Here is a 17,758-nt window from a genome sequence, read left to right as displayed (position 1 = left end):
TCGCAGCCACCATATCAATCCATCTCGTTGAAGGCCTCCCCCTCTTTCGACGACCCTCCACCCTACCAAGCATGACATCCTTCTCCAAGGAATGGTCCCTTCTTACAACATGACCAAAATAGGTGAGACGAAGTCTGGCCATTCTTGCTTCCAAGGAGCATTCTGGCTGCACTAAATAGAGGGCGTTTGTTGAAAAAAAATATTAAGAATTTCAAGATGGCAAGAACAGGGCATTAAGCTAAGTTCAGAGCCTCTCAGAGTACAGGGTCCTATGTGGCTGCCCTGGTCGTAGATCCATGAAGTCAGCTCTGCTCTCACAAAACTGTTACCGTGCTTGGCTGCTAACAGAAAGGTTGGAAGTTCGACCTCACCCAGAAGAGAAGTGGAAGAAGATTCTGGCAATCTGCTTTCAGAAAATCAGCTATTGACAATGCCACAGAGCACAGTTATACTGTGACACACATGGGGTCACCATGAGTCAGAGTCAACTTAGCAACACTGTGTTGGTTTTTTTAAAAAAAAAAAAACTGGTATATCATACACTTGCTTTAAATATATTTTCTTCCAGTCCCTAGAACAGCATAATAAACTAATTTAATGTATGAGCAATGTATATCTTTACTCCATATGTCTTTCCAAGTCATCTAGGGTAACTGCTACTTCCTGCACTCAAGGTCTGTCAGAATGATGCCATCAGTGTCTTAGCAGATTAGCCTAATATCCACTAGAATAGTAATTTGGTCAAGTGCCACCAATGCCCCCCATGTGTATCTACTTTCCAAGTGACCATGGATGTGGGTTCAGAGGAAGGTGGCAGAAAAGGAGAGTAACTTGCTCCGGTAACCTGCTTGTGCCTTTAGGACTTGCTTGTGCCCAGACCATGTATTCTCTTGATAATGGAGGGCTTCTGGGTGCCCCTGATTTTATGACTGGATAGATCAGATAACACCTAGCTCATTACGGGCAGCTCAGGGTCACATGGTCACCTGGTGTGCCATGGCCAGGCATCCAGTCAGACCCCTGGTGGAAGCCGGGAACTATTCCTCAAAAAGGAGAATAACTGTTATGACTTCACTTTAAAATCTGATGGCAGTGAGTTTGTTTGTTTTTTGAGAGTTATAAAGGCCTAAGGTAGAAGTACTTACTCTGCAAGCTGGGCCAGTATGAGAACCTTCTCTCCTTGGATGGCTCCCCTAAAGTTGTCAGGTTTCAAATAATCCAGTAAGAGGTCAAAATAAAGTGCCTAACTGTGGTATATGTTGGGTCCCCAGTGATGCGAACAGTTCAGTGCTTGACTACTGGCCAAAAGGTTAGCAGTTTGAACCTGCCCAGAGGCACATCAGAAGACTGGCCTGGTGATGTGTTTCAAAAGGCCACAGCCTTGAAAACCCTATGAAGCAGTTTTACTCTGCACATGCAAGGTTGCCATGACGCAGAATCGATTCAATGGCAACTGACAACAATGGTATGTTACCTCTCAAATCTAAAAAAGTCCACCAAATAGTATACCTCGTTCTTAGTAATAGAAGGTATAATGTACAGCAACTTGTCTTTCATTTTGTAGCTAATATCTGAACATACCTGTAAAAATGGGGAGGTGTCTGACCTCCTTTAAATTTACCAAAGTGGAGGAGAATCAAGATCAACAACGGAAGGGTGGTTGCTACGAGGCGGAGATCAAATATGCCTCAAGGGTCCCTCCCACAGCACTCTCTACTTCTCTGTTGAATTCACTAATTTGTTGGAATGGCCACACAGAACTCACATACAATACTCATGATTATGGAGTTTATTAGAGAAATAACAGGTTACAATTCAGGATCAGAAATGACTCAGGATACAATTCGTCAATATTGTTTGTTGTTATGTGTCATCGAGTCGGCCCGACTCATAGAGACCCCTCCTTGGGTTTCCGAGGCAGTATCACTACAGAAGTAGGATTGCCCAACCTTACTTCCGAGGAGTGGCTGGTGGGTTTGAACCGCCAACCTTCTGGTTAGCAGTCAAGTGCCTTAGGCACTATGCTACCAGAGCTCCTCAATTCGTCAATAGGATACCCTTTCTCAGCAGTGCCTGCAGGCACTTCTCTCTCTGGCCTTCTGCCTTTTGGGTCTCATGCCCCCATACCCTCTTTCCTGTTCAGGCAAGTGTCACAAAGCTCTTTTAGCTCTGCCAATAGGCGCCTAGGGGCACCCCACTCTGCCAGTAAGCCTCAACTCTAAGGTGTTCAGCTCTAGCTCCATGGGTCTACAAAATTACCTCCACCACATGCCTAGAGGCACCCCACTCTGCTAGCCTTCTTGTCTGAAGGCATTCAGCTTTCTCACTCCATGGGTCTCAAAACCTACTGTGATATCTCCCACTAGGTATCCTGCTGGGTCTCCTGCCAAGTCTCCTGGTTCAGTTCCCCCTCTGTCTCCTGGGCTGAGGAGATTCAATGCAGGAATCTTAGATCCAAAGGACACACTCTATCCTTGGCTCATATCTTGATGGTACTGCAATCTCCCTTCCTGCCTCTGGGATGGCTCATTTTAAGCATAGCAAGATGGCAAAAATAACCAATCCCCATGTTAGGGTTCCATACACCTTATTTGCATAATACCACCCCCACAAGAGTACCATGCACCTTATTTACATTATTAGTAAGCTATCCAATCCCCTTGGTGGGCTGCAATGCACTTCACATTTGCGTAGTTTCACCCAATCGTTTGGTAGGAGTTACAAAGACTATGGCTAGAAAGGCCACATTAAGTAATTCACTGCACTACAACACCCCAAAATCCCTACACAGTTCAATAAGTAGATAAGTCCCTGTATTCATGGAATTTATGCCAGCCTTCTGACATTTAGGTTTTACCGAGTCATCTAGGGGTCATTTGCTACTTCCTGCTCTCAAGGTTTGTCAGGATGATGTCATGAGTATCTTGGTAGATTAGCCTGATATCCATTGGAATGGTGATTTAGTTTAAAAATAAAAAATCTGTAAACTAAATGTGTCAAGTGAGTGACATACTCCTGAAGCAATATAGTTAAGGTTTACTACTACCCCTACCAGAGGAGCTCTGGTAGTATAGTGTCTAAGGTACTTGACTGCTAACCAGAAGGCTGGCGGTTCAAACCCACCAGCCACTCCTCGGAAGGAAGGTTGGGCAATCCTACTTCTGTAGTGATACTGCCTGGGAAACCCAAGGAGGGGTCTCTATGAGTCGGGTCCGACTCGAGGGCACATAACAACAACAACAACTACCCCTACCAAGTGAACGAAAATTGTCTCTGTCGTTTGATGTAGAAAAAAAAGCATTGACGAGACCTACAAGTAAGGAGCTCTGGTGGTGTAGCAGTTAAGGCATTTGGCTTAAAAATGTTCTTGGTTCAAACCCACCGGCCACTCCTGGGAAGGAAGGCTGGGCAATCTATTTCCCTAGTGACACTGCCTCGGAAACCCAAGGTCCCTGTGAGTCGAGTTCAACTCGACGGTAGAATTGGGTGGACCATATACTGCAAATAAAGATGTAGATGATACATTCGTCCATTTTAATTCAGGTCATCATCCATGAGTCCATGTGTTCTGGCCAGATGATGCTAAGCGATTATTTCTCCTTTTGTAGCCTCGATTTTCTCCGCTGCAAATTAGGAATGAGCATACCTGCCTCACTGTATTATTGAAGGTAGTCAGATGATGGGTGTCAAAGTACCGTAGCACTATAGACAATTATTAAGTGCAAGGAAGATGGGGCAATCTACTCCATAGTGATACTGCCTCGGAAACCCAAGGAGGGGTCGCTATGAGTAGGTCGGACTCGACGGTACATAACAACCACCACCACCACCAACCTGTGCAAGGAGCCCTTGTGGCGCTGTGGTTAAAGCGTTCCAGAGCTAACCAAAAGGTTGGCAGGTCGTAACTCACCAGCCGCTCCACGGGAGAAAGCTGTGATAGTTTACTTGTGATCGCTTATGTCGTAAAGATCACAGCCTTGGAAACCCTATGGGGCAGCTCTACTCCGTCCTGTAGGGTCGTTATGAGTCAGAATGGACTAAATGGTAAGGCGTTTTTTTGATTCCTGTGCAAGGAGCCCAGGTGGTGCAGTGGTTAAGCGCCGAGGTGCTAACCAAAGGTTGCTCTTGCAGAAGACACATGTGGCAGTCGGCTTCTGTAAAGATTACATTCTAGGAAAACCTATGGGGCAGTTCTACTCTGTCCTGTAGGGTCCCTAGGAGTCGGAATGGACTCCAAGGCAACAGATTTGGTTTCTTTTAATGTACAGCACAGTTACTACAAGTATACATCCTCTCCTCTCACAGGGCGCCTGCCTAGGATCCCGAGAGGAGGGAGGGCGTCTCCCCACCAGGCTTCTTCTCCTGAGGAATTCTCTGCCCTTATGTAAGATGGCGTAGACGGTTTCAGCGGCTAGTGCGGCGGCGCGGACTCCTCGTGCCCTCTGACCTGCTGGCAGCGGACGGAGGGGAGCCGGGCGCCGCCATATTGGCTGTTGTCCTGTGAGGGGAGAGGCGGCGGCGGCGGCGGCGGCGGCGGGAGTAGAGCGAGGTAGTGGCGCTAGCAGCAGCATGACTCGGAGGCGGAGCAGGCCGAGCGGCGGCGCGGGCCGGCGCGAGCGTGTGCGGATCCCGGGGCCGCAGAAGCCCCAGGCGCCGGAGCCCCCGCCGCCGCTGAGCCTGGAAGCGGGAGTGGGTGCCGAGCCCCCGGAGACGCCAGCGACGGTGGAGCTCGACCGTGACGGCCTCAGGGAGGAAGACGAACCCAAGCTGGCGCCCGGCCCGCAGGTAGGAGCGAGCGAAGCGATTCCGGCCACACGGGCGCTTTCGCATCCCTGGAGCGGGGTTGGGGCCAGGGCGGGGTTGGGGATGGATCATCCTCCCAGGGCTGGGGCTGGAGCCTACCCTTAGGTCTGAGGCTGAGGTTTTCTCCTCCAAGGCGGGAGTGGAGTCTGGACCCTTCTTTCCAAACCCGAGGCACAGCCCATTCTCCCGAGACTGAACTGAAGGTGCCACCTCCCGCCCTGTCGCCTCTAGGCTGGAGCAGAGACTAAACGTTCAGCTCATACACCTACATTGGGGCTGGCTCTGATCCTGAGGCCACAGCTCAGTACTCTGCCCATCACCCCCCTCTGGGCCCACCTGCTCCCCCACCCACAGGCCTTGGGAGGGGCATCTTTGGGCAATGGGCCCTGGAAGGCTGGCTGCAGCCTCTTACCTCTCCCTCTGGGAGCGGCTCCACCCCTTCTCCTGCATTGCCTGCAGCCACTGCCCCCTTAGCAGCTGTGCCCCCAGCATTTGTCTCCTGGGGCCTCCCTCTGCCTGTTCAGCAGAGCAGTTGGTGCAGCCAGCCAAACTGACTACCCAGAAGACTATTTGGTGGGGCTCCTGCACTGAGGTGGAAACCCAGCAAAACCTGTCCTTTCTCCCCTCCCTACCCCAGACCACCAACCCTCAGGTCCCTGGGCTTAGCAAATCCTGCTGAGAGTGAGCAGTACGAGAATTCCCCCAAAGCTTCCAGCTTGCCACCTGGAGGAAGGTCACTTTTTCTTTTGAGCAAAGGAGATAATGGGAGGCACCCTGCCAGTGTTCACTGAGAGGCCTGGGAGACATGAGCCACAGTTGCTCTGGGAGGGTTGTGGCATCCTGGGATGGGTGGCTCTCCCTAAGCTTGCTCTGACAAAAGAGTTTTGAGTTGGTCTTTTGGCTGAGCCTGCCGAAGAAGGCAGGCTCCTGCAGGAGACTTGGAGGGTCGGATGCAGCGCCGGATGAGGATGAGGCGTGGCGGAAGATGCGTTTGGCTCTGCAGACACTGCATCGGGCAGCAGGGGACTCTGGGAGGCTGGTGCAGCCAGAAGGCATGGCTCTTGACAGCTTTCTAGTAGAATCTCTGGAATTGTGCATGTGAGTGGGGATGTCATTTGGGGTACCATTCCCAAAAAGCCTTCCCTGATCTCCCCAGTTGCGTCAGGTGCCCCCTCTGCACCCACAGCCCTCTGTGCTTCCCTCTGGTAGCACTCCCCATTCTGTGATGAAACGTCTGTCGATGTGTCTGTTCCCTGCTCTGGACTGTGAACTCCACAAGGGCATGGACTGTGTCATCTCTCTCTGATCTTCCATGCCTAGTCCAGGGCTTTGCTGACATAGAGTAGAAAATAACTAGGTGAATGAGAGAGATAATTAATTAGTCGAGAATCTGTGCTTATTGTAACCCAATTTTGATGCTGGTATCCTTTGTGTCTCAGATCACAATAAGAAGGTTTTTAATTAATGAATATGTCACACTTACTGAGTGTCAGAATCATCATCTTCCTGCCTACCTCCAGTTCCTACCCTGGCTGAGATTGGTTTAAAGGATACTCAGATCCCCCCAGGGTTGGACCCCACCCCCACTGGGTCTGGGGTGGAACCCTGAGACTGCTTTGCTCTCTAGCCTTCTCTTTGCTTACTCTGCCATGTCTTCACCCTCTCCCCTAGTGTTGTTCTCCAGAAGAAGGGAGTGGGGGAATGGAAAGCCAGGAAGCTGTTGTCTTCTCCTTACCATTCTCCCATTCGGTCCATACAATACTTTAGAGTCCCTGCCACTTCTGGTTCCACTTAGCCAGCCTATGGTCTTCATTGTATAGAGGAGCCAAAAAGCTTAAATGATGACTTACCCATTCCAGTTTTATTTGGGACACAACCTTCCCAAGAACTATGGCTTGTCTGATGTCTAGATTCCTACCGTGTTCTGTCTACTCCACTGCTTGACTTGCCCATTCATTCATTTATTCATGCCAGGCACTTTACATATCTTACTTCTAATCTTCCCACCACCTTAGCATTCAGCACAATTGTAAGGAATTAATCATTGGTGTAATTGTTTGGTTTTGCTACATAAACTCTTGAGAATGCAGGAACCATGTGAGTCACCATTGTACCCTTATGCCTGGTGATTAACAAATGTTAATGAATAAGCTGAAGGATATAAATATTACTAGCCCATTTTACAGATGAAGAAACAGAAACTCAGACTAAATATTTTACCCAGAGTGACTCCCATTATAAATTTCAGGCAAAAAAAAAAAAAGATACCCTTGTATACTTTGGGGAATTTAATAAGGCTTTTTTTTTTTTTTTAACTTAGTAAAATTAAAGGCCACAAACTGACACTGTCCTTCCGGATTGTGCCCCACTTTCTTGCTGAGAGAACTGAATGCCAGAAACAGACTTTTGTATTCTGGTGAAAAGCACCCTCTGAAAGGGTTGGGGTCAGTCAATGCTCTACTCACAAGCATCCTTTGGTAATGATCATCTGGCTTCCACCGCCACTTGTAACCCTGTCTTAAGTTCACAGAGTGGGAAAGTAACCTGAGAATCAGTGTCATATACTTAACATAAGACAAAGGTCTTAAAACAAAGGACAACTTCTAGTCCAGTTGTGTTCTCATGTAGTATTTGGTTTAATTTGAGCCTGCATTTTAAAAATCAAAAGATTTCCCAGAGATCTGGATATGTGCCTTCTCTTAAAACTCTGAACATCTAGTGATGCTGAGCCCACATCCCCTCTTACCCCACACTCCACCCCACCTCACAATAATCTGCAGTCTTTGTGTCACATCTGCCCCTTTTAGATAGAGAGTGTTCCCTAGGTCATTCCTCTTCTATCCAGTTCCTTTCACTCTTTGTATAACCTGTACAGTTTAATAGGAACCCTGGTGGCTTAGTGATTAAGTACTTGACTGCTAACTGGAAGGTCTGTGGTTTGAACCCACCAGCGACTCAGTGGGAAAAAGATGTAATCTGCTACTGAGAAGATTTACAGCCTTAGAAAGTCTATGGGGCAGTTCTACTCTGTCCTGTAGGGGCCTATGAGTCAAAATTGACTTAATGGCAACAGTTTTGGTTCCGTTTTTTGGTACACATTTACGTGCAGGACCCTGAGCTAATTGGGACCCCTGAAGTCCTCATTTCCAGTTGTTTCAGCTACTAACCCACATTGATCTGTTCACTAAGAACCCAGGAACATACCCACACCACCATCCCTTTACTTCTCCAGAAAACCAGAATAGCTACTGCCTTATTAGCAAGGGAAAAAAAAAACTTAATAATTAGTTGAAGGAAGCACTGGGAAATAGTATTTAGTGGTTACAAACTTTGGGTTGAGCTCACACATAAGCCTCCTACTTTGTAATTCTGGGCAAGTTTCTTCACCCCTCTGAGCCTCCTTGGCAACTACACAAGAGAATATGAAGCTTTCCACATACAAAGAGGCTGTGCTCAGGTGGCCTAAGTATTCTCACCTGCTCACTCCGGCTCGCTGTTGTTAAATATCTCTTGAGCCCCTCAGTTTTGTAATCCAGGTGCATACTTAGTAACCCACCCCCGACCCAGGAGATTGCTAGAATGAAACCAGCAGTTGGTGGGAGCTGAATTTACCCTACCCTTCCCCACCTCTTGTTCCTTTCCACCTCCAATCTCTCCACAACATCCCCTAGGATTTGGGTCAGTCTAGTTTGAAGGGACTCTAGAGATCTTGATCTCCCACTGCTGAGAGTAAACCTTGAATCTGCTTCCTCGAGGAATTGGACCAAAATATCAGTCAGTATCTTTATTAAAATCATCTCATTATGTTTAATTCATTCAGCAAGCATTAAACTACCTCTGTGACAAGGCCTTTGTTAGGGGTACAAAGATGAATGAGATAGTAGTCCCTACCCTGCCCCCCTACCCTGAATCCTGCCTGCCTAGCCTCTGCCAGTTTCATGACATCACAAGGTCTCAGCCACCAGACTTTTTTAGCAAGCCAGGAGACTCACTATGTAGAAAAGCCAAAAAGCTTTTGAAGATAAGACTTAATTCAGATTTTTTAATTTTTTATTTCCTTAACATATCCCAGAGAAATAAGCTTTATTACCATGTCTGATATCCAGATGGACCTGGATTAGGATCCTACTACTTTCACTTCACTGCACCTAGACTTTTTGAGAGCAAGGACTATGCTTTATTCACTTTTTTAATATTGTGCATGATCCTTAGGTGCTTAATAAATGTCTTAAACCAAATTATAGCAAAAGAAATAAGGTAGGTTTCTACCACTTTGTTCTTACTTGCCCCCACTGCTTGTCTAGGCTGGCAGCCATTCATTCCCTTAAGCCATACATTGCATACAGGCACTCCATAAGCTTCCTTTTGCCTGATGTCCGTGTATTCTGTAATCACTAACCAACACCTGATCTACGCCAGTCCCTGTGCTAGCTGAAAATACAGAAGTGAATCAGATTGGTCCCTACCCAAAAGGAGTTTATGGTTTAGCAAAAATGTATATAACTAACTGCAATAATACTAGATAAGGGTATAGCATCAGCTTCCTCCGAGTTAAGGTTTAAATCCTATATCCTAGCAAGTGGCCTTAGGTAGTATTTCTGCCTCTTATGGTTTCTCACATATAAAGTGACAGTGATGCCAGTCTCACACAGTTAATGTTGTCGTTGTTGTTATGTGCTGTCGAGTCAGACCCGACTCATAGCGACCCCTCCTCGGGTTTCCGAGGCAGTATCACTACGGAAGTAGATTGCCCCATCTTCCTTCCGAGAAGTGGCTGGTGGATTTGAACTGCCAGCCTTCTGGTTAGCAGTCAGGTGCCTTAACCACTATGCTACCAGAGCTCCCACAGTTAATATTAAAGTTAAACAAGTAATGCATGCAAAGCATGTAGTACAAATAGCAGCTACAATTATGATAAACGTTTGGTGCCAAGAATGCACAGATGTGATAACCTAGATAAGGATGGACTAGAGAAAGCATCTCAGCTGAGTCTTCAAGGATGTTTCTCCAGAGAACAAGATGGGAGAAAAGGGTCTAAACAAAGGAAGCAACATACACAAAGACCCAGAAGCCAGTAAATAGCTAACTCATTTGGAGAGTGGGGAGAGAATGAGGCTGGAGAGCTTAGCAGGATTCTTGAAAACCACATGGAAAGGTTTGGACTTGATCCTGTAAGCAGTGAGACATAGGTAAAAGATTTTAAGTAGGGAAGTAAGCATGATGTGCTTCAGCAAGTTCCCTGATTGCATGTGAAAAAGTGATTCTCAAGGGAGTGGCATCTGTGATTGTGTGACACCCTCTCTCCCTCCCCTGGCCTACCTAATCATCAGAATTCCCTGGGCTTGGCAGACCCTGTCCCTACAGAACAGTGGCTCCAGGCCTAGAACCCAGGAATCTATTGTTGAATTTCTCCCATGTAATTTTAATGTGTGACTGGATTTGTGAACAGCTGGATTGTGGATGCTTTGGGGATCTTTGCAGAGTGAGGCCTGTGATACTCTTCAAAGAATTGGTCTTCCCAGGAGGGAGTTTTTTCATAAGCAAGAGTAGAAATAACCTTTGTTTTAAAAAAAGAAAACTTTCCCCAATTCTCCAATTGTTGCCCTGTTAAGGATACCCTCCAACTGCTAACCTTCAAAACACACACTCAAGCCTACTATATGCTACCCCCTCTGCCAAATGACTGGAGTAAAGAGAATCATGAGACACAGGCTATGCCTTTGAAGAGCTCAGTGTTGTAGAGAAGACTGATTGATTGGTCAACAACTAAAATACATGTGATAAGCACTATCCTAAAGCAGTAGAGTATATCGCTGCCCTCAAGTCAACTCCAATTCATTGATGACCTTATGTACAACAGAATGAAACATTACCCAGTCCTGTATCAGCTTCACAATCCCCGATACCTTTAAGTCCATCATTGTGGTTTTTAAGCACCGTTACCATATTTTTATGCAAATAATACGCATTATGTAGCCCCATAAACCACGCAGCTTGTACTGCTGCATTAGCTTCCTGTTTGGACACGCAGTGTGTTTTTTAAAAGTGTTATGGGATCCCAGAGCAAAGCACAATATATTCAGCCTGTGGCCTTGAGAGGATGTAACACCTAATCTGAATCCACGAGGAAGAGAAGGAAGAGACAGAGGGAACAGCATGAGCAAAGGTGTGAATACCTCAAGTTTTGGTGAAAAGTGATAAATGGTCCTTCATGGCAAGATGTGCAGAACCAGAAAAGAGGACCATGGAGAGGCATTCTTACACCCTGGGCAGGGCTTGTGTTTGTATCTTTCAGATCTCAGCAATTCCACACCCCTCCTTCACTCATCTTTCAGACTCCAGGCAGCTCCCAGCTGAATAGCTCCATGCGCATGCAACCTATGGCTAAATATGCCACTGTCCTATAGGCCATTTCCCCTTCATTCCCTACCCAGGTTATTTAGCCTCCATCCCCCCTTGTGATTTTCCCCTCCGTTCTGAAATCAATAAATTTACCTACTTTGAAAAGTTCTATAAGGAAACTAAGGAAGAGACTGAGGGACTGCAAATAGTGAAGGTTGTTATATAGGAAGTTGTCACAGGAAATATGGGCTTGGGGGTTAAAAGAAGCCTCTGAGGTCACCTGTTTAGTTCTCTGTCCTGTGCTTCAAGTAATAACTTTGAATTGGGCAAGTCTCACTTAGTAAGTTTCCCTGTCATTTCTTCCAGGGCAGAAGAGGAAAGAAACTAACGGGTATTGAGCACCTACTGTGTGCCAGACCCAGGCCAGGTACTTTACATAATTTATTTCCTTCTGTCCTTACAATTCTGTGAAGTATGGTTTTATTCCCATTTCATAAATGAGGAAATTGAGGCCCTGAGAAATTGAGTGGTATTCCAAGATCATAAAATGGCAGAATGAATATTTTATCTCATAGCTGTTTTTCTGCAAAGCTCATACTCTTCCACTTATGAGAAGCCTGTGCTGGGGTTACAGAATAGTAGGTGGGAATTTTGCCTGAGGATCTAAAATAAGGTAAATAAGCAGAAGCTTAGGTCTTCCTATGGCTGATTGCCCCCAGGAAGCAGGATCAACAAATAAGCTAGCCTTGAGAGGTGAAGGGTCCTGGGAGTCAGAGAAACTAACTGTCCTGGCCTTGAAAGGACCTGTGGTGACTGCCTCAGTGGGGGGTTGGAGCACTAAGGTGGGCTTGTGTCATCTCCCTAAGAATTAACTGCAGCTCTGACTGCCAGCATTGGAATGGTCTGTGATTCTTAGCACTGATACCCTTTTGTTTGTGGCTCTTAGTGACATAGCCATGCTTTCAGATAGCATATTGGGAAAAGGGTAGGTCTAACTATTTTAAATTCTATCCTTTGTGTAGGGCAGCTGAGATATAAACCAAATAGGTTTTAACCATTCACTTATTTATTCATTGAATGCCTGTTATGCACCAGGCCCAAGCCAAGCCTAGATCCTGGGGACACTTCAGTTGACCAAGATCCACTCTCTGCCCCCAAGGGGCTGGGGGGCAGACAGAATGCATCCAGAGTACAATGTGATAGGTGCTAAACTAAAAGAATTAGCTCTACTTAAACTGGCTCAACAAAAAATTGTGTTGACCTGTGACCAGGGTTTAGGGGTAGAGCAGGGATTTGCCAGGAAGAATTGCTGAGGTGTTGAAGTTTGAATGGTCAAAGTGTAGCTGAGGAGAATTGCATGACTAGAACCTAAGGTTTCAAGTGTTAAAGTGGAAGTGAAGAATGGAGACATCAGCTGGAGCCAAGTCTGTGAATGCCAGGGGCCAGAGGGTACCATAGTAGTGAATTCATTACAAATTAATCCCCCAGCACTGCTTAGCCTAGGGACCTAGTCCATATGCTAGTGATGGGAGGACACTGGGGAGTAAAGAGGGACCAAGGTATGAAAGAGAAGCTGAAGGCTGGACATCCACAAACTAGAAAAAGTGTAGGAGAAAACACATCTTAAGTTTATGTTAAGTAGGGAAACCCAGTGTCCTAGTTGTTTGTTTTTAATTTATTTATTTTCTGCTTGATTCTCTAAAATGACTATGAGAAATTCTGGGAGTTTGGGGTGCATGAATTTACCTGGTTTATGTATGGGCTCTTAAGGTGGGAACTCTGTATTGTTTGACATTTTCGCTACACCTACCACAATGGTTGGCACTAGGTAGGGGCTCTGGGAATGAATGGGTGAATGGACGAATGAGTAGGGTGGCGGGGGTTGATAAGGAGTTTTTCTAGGCTGGGGATTAATCATTTCCCCTGCTTCTAGGAGGAACTTTTGCTGCTGTTACTGTCTTCAGCCTGCCTCGGTGACTGGGAGGCTCTTGGAATTGGATACCTTGGAAGTCGAGTGTTCTTCTGGGCCATTTCAGAATAGAATTTGGAACTTATTGCAGGGCAGCTGGTTAGATACATCATGTGTCCTGAGGAAATCCTATACAAACAGACACAACTCTTGGGACTGCAAGGAACCCATGGGAACAGTGAGAGTAGGTTTAATGCTGGGAATAAGATCTTGCTTCAGAGTACTCCTTGACAACTTCATGGTCTGCAACTGGGCTCTTCCTTAGCAGTTCCCAAATTGTGGACAGAAAGGCTGAAGTAGAAAATTGAGTCAGGCCCCCAGAGAACTATCCAGATATACCATGAGCTGTATCATTATTGCTAATGATAGTAACTTTAATCATTGTGACTTACCAAGCACCCACTGTGTGACCAGTCCCATTAGGTGCGCTATATGTCAACAGTTCCAAAGTATCTGATTTCAAGACCCTTTTACATTCCTAAAAAGTATTGAGCACCCTGAAGAGCTTTTGTTTATGTTGGTTAAACTCAAAAAAAAAAAAGCCTCACTGCCATCGAGTGAATTCGGACTCAGAAACCCCTGTTGGGTTTCCGAAGTGGTAAATTCTTACAGAAGTAGATTGCCCCATCGTCCTACCCTGGAATGGCTGCCGATAGGTTTGAACTGCCAGCCTTCTGGTTAGCAGTCAGATGCCTTAGGCATTGCGCCACCACAGCTCCTTTTATTATATTGCTTATCTGTCAATATTTATCAAATTAAGTATTAAAATTGAGAAGTTTTTGAATATTTAGTTACTAATTCATAATAATACTAAATCTATCACATATTAACATAAGTAACATTTTTATGAAAAATAACAGCACCCTCCAAAAATCAGTAAAAAGAACAATCTTGTTTTCATTTTTTGCAGATTTCTTTTTGTCTGACTTCATAGAATAAAACTGGATTCTCGTATATGCTTCTGCATTCAATCCGTGGCAATATGTTGTTTTGGTTGAAATATATGAAAAAAAAAAAACCAGCTTCACACATATGTAAATGGAACAGAGAGGAGGATTTTGATAGTCTTTCCAGATGATTATAGATATGCTTTGCAATATAGAAACTGAAACCATATCATTGAACATTTTATACTCTGTTACATGGGTCTTTCTTTTTTTCTTGTGTGTGAGTGTGTGTGCGTGTGTGTGCAATTTAGGTGAAAGTTTACAGAGCAAATTCATTTTCCATACAACATTTGAACACATTTTGTTCCATGACATTGACTGCAATTCCCCACAATATAACAGCTCTCTTCCTACTTCCTCCTTGTAGTTACCTCTTCCCTGTATCCTTCCCTCCCATGCACCACCCCCAGTCCCTGCAGCCAGCTTTCTCCCTGTGCAAACACTGCCCTTTTGTTCTGCCATGACTGATTGCTCCAAGGAGTGTATCTCCCTGATGTCAATGTTCACCCCCATATGCCTGTCCTTTGTTTGGCTGGAGCCACAGGATGAGTTCAGTTCCAGTCCTGAAGGGTAACTAGGGGCCATAGTCTTGGAACTCTCACCAGGCTCTGTCAGACCAGTAAACCTGGTCTTTTTTTATGATTTTGAGTTTAGTTCCACATTGTTGTTCCACTCTATCCAGGATCTCCTGAACTGATCCCTTTCTGAGTGGTTGACAGTAGTAGCCAGGTACCATCTAGTACTGGTCTCGTGGTCATAAGGCAAAGGATCACATGGTCTGCTAGTCCTTTGGACTAATCATTTCTGTGTGCCTTTGGTTTTTCTTCATTCTTCTTTGCTCTGGATGAGAAGAGACTTATCACTGCATATAGATGGCCGCCTGCAAGCTTTTAAGATCCTGATCGCTTACCAAGTAGGATGTAGAACAATGTTTTTGTGTAGTATGTTATGCCGATTGAGCTTGATGTCCCCTGTGACCATGGTCCTGAGCTCATATGTCCAACTACTTGCTCCCTCAGGGTAGTTGGCTGTGGCCAAGGAGCCACCACAACTTTGCCCCTTGTTAGCTTCACTATACACCCAGGCATTTACAGCACATACAAATATGCATGTAGAAATGCATCATCTGCCATCCCTATACATGGTCATCGGCACACTCCCCCCTGCCTAGATATACCTGATCATTCAGCCTGTTCACCCATCTCTCTACCCATAGATCAATGCTTGCCATCACTGACAACACAGTACTGTACATGCAAAAGGGTTCATCTTTGTTGTCTGTACCTCTCTTTGTCGTCTTCTTCCTCAGGGGCACCATGTTGATCACTCACTTTTGGTACATTGCCTTTACCTTCACCCAAATCAATACATGTGTATACCTATCTAACAGTGTTCCCATCCTCCGCCTCTCATCCCTGGTAACCAACAAAGAAAGCATCCTTCCGTATATAAACCTTTCCTTGACTTTTTACAATAATGAACTAATATAATATTTGTCTTTCTGTGATTGACTTATCTCACTTAGCATAATTGTCTTCCAAGTTCATCCAGGTTATGCAGCATGTCGCAGATTCTGCATTATTTTTTAATGTTGCATAGTATTCTGTTGTGTGTATGTACCACGGTTTGGTTATCTTGTTCTTCTGTTGATGGGCCCTTAGGTTGTTTCCATGCTATTATGAATAGTGCTGCGATGAATATGGGTGTGCATATTTCTGCTCTTGGCCTGGCACTCACTTCTTTAGGATATATACCTAGTAACGAGATTGCTGGGTCAAATGGTATTTCTAATTCCAACTTTCTAAGGAATCACCATACTGATTCCACAGTGGTTGTATCATTTTACAGCCCCACCAGCAGTGTATGAGAGTCTCTCTCTCTCCACATCCTCGTCAGCATTTGTTATTTTCTGTGTTGTTGAACTTTGTTGTTAGTACTGGGGTGAGGTGGTATCTCATGATTTGCATCTCTCTGATAGCTAATAATTGTGAACATTTCTTCATGTGTTTGTTGGCCACCTGAATATCCTCTTTGGTGAAGTGTCTATTGGATTGCTTTTCTTTTTGTTGTTGAGGTGTTAGAGTTTTCTATAAATTTTAGAGATAAGTCCCTTGTCAGATATGTCGTTACCAAATACATTTTCGCAATCTGTAAGTTCTCTTTTTATTCTTTTGGAGAAGTCTTTTGAAGCACATAAAAAATTAATTTTCAGAAGGTCCCAATCATCTAGTTTACCTTGTGCTGTTTGTGCATTTTGGGTGATGGTTGATAGTCTATTTGTTCCATAAATTCACACACTCACTGCTATCGAGTCAGTCCCAAATCATCGCGACCCCTCCTTGGGTTTCTGAGGCAGTATCTGTACGGAAGTAGATTGCCCAATCTTCCTTCCAAGGAGTGGCTGGTGGGTTTGAACTGCCAGCCTTCCAGTTAGCAGTCAAATGCCTTAGGCACTATGCTACCTGAGCTCCTTTGCCATAAATTAGTGCCCCTAAATTTGCCCCTGTTTTTTTCCTTGAGGAACTTTATAGTTTTAAGTTTCACATTAAAGTCTTTGATCCATCTGGAGTTAGTTTTGTGTATGGTGTGAGATATGGATCTTGTTTCATTTTTCTGCAAATGGATATCCAGTTTGTCAGCATTATTTGTTAAAGAGACTATTTCTTCCCCATTTAATGGATTTCAGCCTTTTATCAAAGATCAGATGACCATAGGTTGATGGATCTATTTTTGAGTTCTCAATTCTATTTCACTGTTCTGTGTGGCTGTATAGTAGGTTTTGAGATCTAGGAATGTGACCTGCTACGTTGTTGTTCTTCTTCAATAGTGCTTTACTTATCCAGGGTCTCTTTCCTTTCCATTTAAAATTAGTGATTGGTTTTTCCACATCCTTAAAGAACATTGATGGGATCTGGATTGGGATTGTATTGAATGTATAGATTGCTATGGGTAGTATTGACACTTTCACAGTGTTCAATCTTCCTGTCCTCAAGCATACTATGTTCTTCCATTTACATAGATCTCTTATGGTTTCTTGAAGTAGTCTTTTATAGTTTTCTTTGTACAGGTCTTTTGTGTCACTGGTAAGATTTATTCTGAAGTTTTGTTTTTGTTTTTGTTTTGTAGTTATTGTAAATGGTATTGATTTCCTCATTTCCTTTTCAGCAATCTCTCTGCTGGTATAGAGGAATCCAACTGATTTTTATATGTTGAGTTTGTATCCTGCCACTGTGCTAAATCTCTCAATTAGTTTCAGTAGTTTTCTTGCTTCGTCTCTTGGGTTTTCTATGTGTAGGATCATATCATCAGCAAATAGGGATAGTTTTACTTCTTCCTTACTAATTCAGATGCCTTTGATTTCCCTTTTTTGCCTTATTTCTAGGACTTCCGATACAGTGTTGAATGGAAATGGTGATAGAGGGCATCTTTATCTGGTTCCTGTTCTCAAGGCGAATGGTTTCGGTCTCTCTCAGTTGAGAATATTGTTGGTTATTGGTTTTGTATATATGCTCTTTATTTATGTTGTGGAGTTTCCCTTTTATTCCTATTTTTCTAAGAGTTTTTATCAGGAGTGGGTGTTGGCTTTAATCAAATGCCTTTTCTGCATAGATTGATATGATCCTGTGGTTCTTTTCCTTTATTTTACTTATGTGGTGGATGACATTAATTGTTTTTCTAATGTTGAACCATCCTTGCA

The 17,758-nt window shown here is 44.6% G+C and overlaps 1 protein-coding gene across 1 annotated transcript in view; it reads left to right on the top strand.

Moving 5' to 3' along the window:
* Window positions 1–4,569: 4,569 nt before the first annotated feature.
* Window positions 4,570–17,758, top strand: part of FAM193B (family with sequence similarity 193 member B) — a 35,049-nt gene continuing 21,860 nt past the window's right edge. Inside the window, exon 1 of the mRNA XM_042782551.1 lies at window positions 4,570–4,785. Coding sequence (XP_042638485.1) covers window positions 4,570–4,785 — 216 coding nt within the window. The remainder of the gene's footprint in view (window positions 4,786–17,758) is intronic.

The sequence above is a fragment of the Orycteropus afer genome, unplaced genomic scaffold (genome assembly GCF_000298275.1).
Source record: "Orycteropus afer afer isolate SDZICR_OR568_19922 unplaced genomic scaffold, OryAfe1.0 scaffold00366, whole genome shotgun sequence".
NCBI lineage: Eukaryota > Metazoa > Chordata > Mammalia > Tubulidentata > Orycteropodidae > Orycteropus > Orycteropus afer.
Note: the sequence above shows the minus strand (reverse complement) of the source record. Positions and strands in the feature narration are given on the sequence as shown.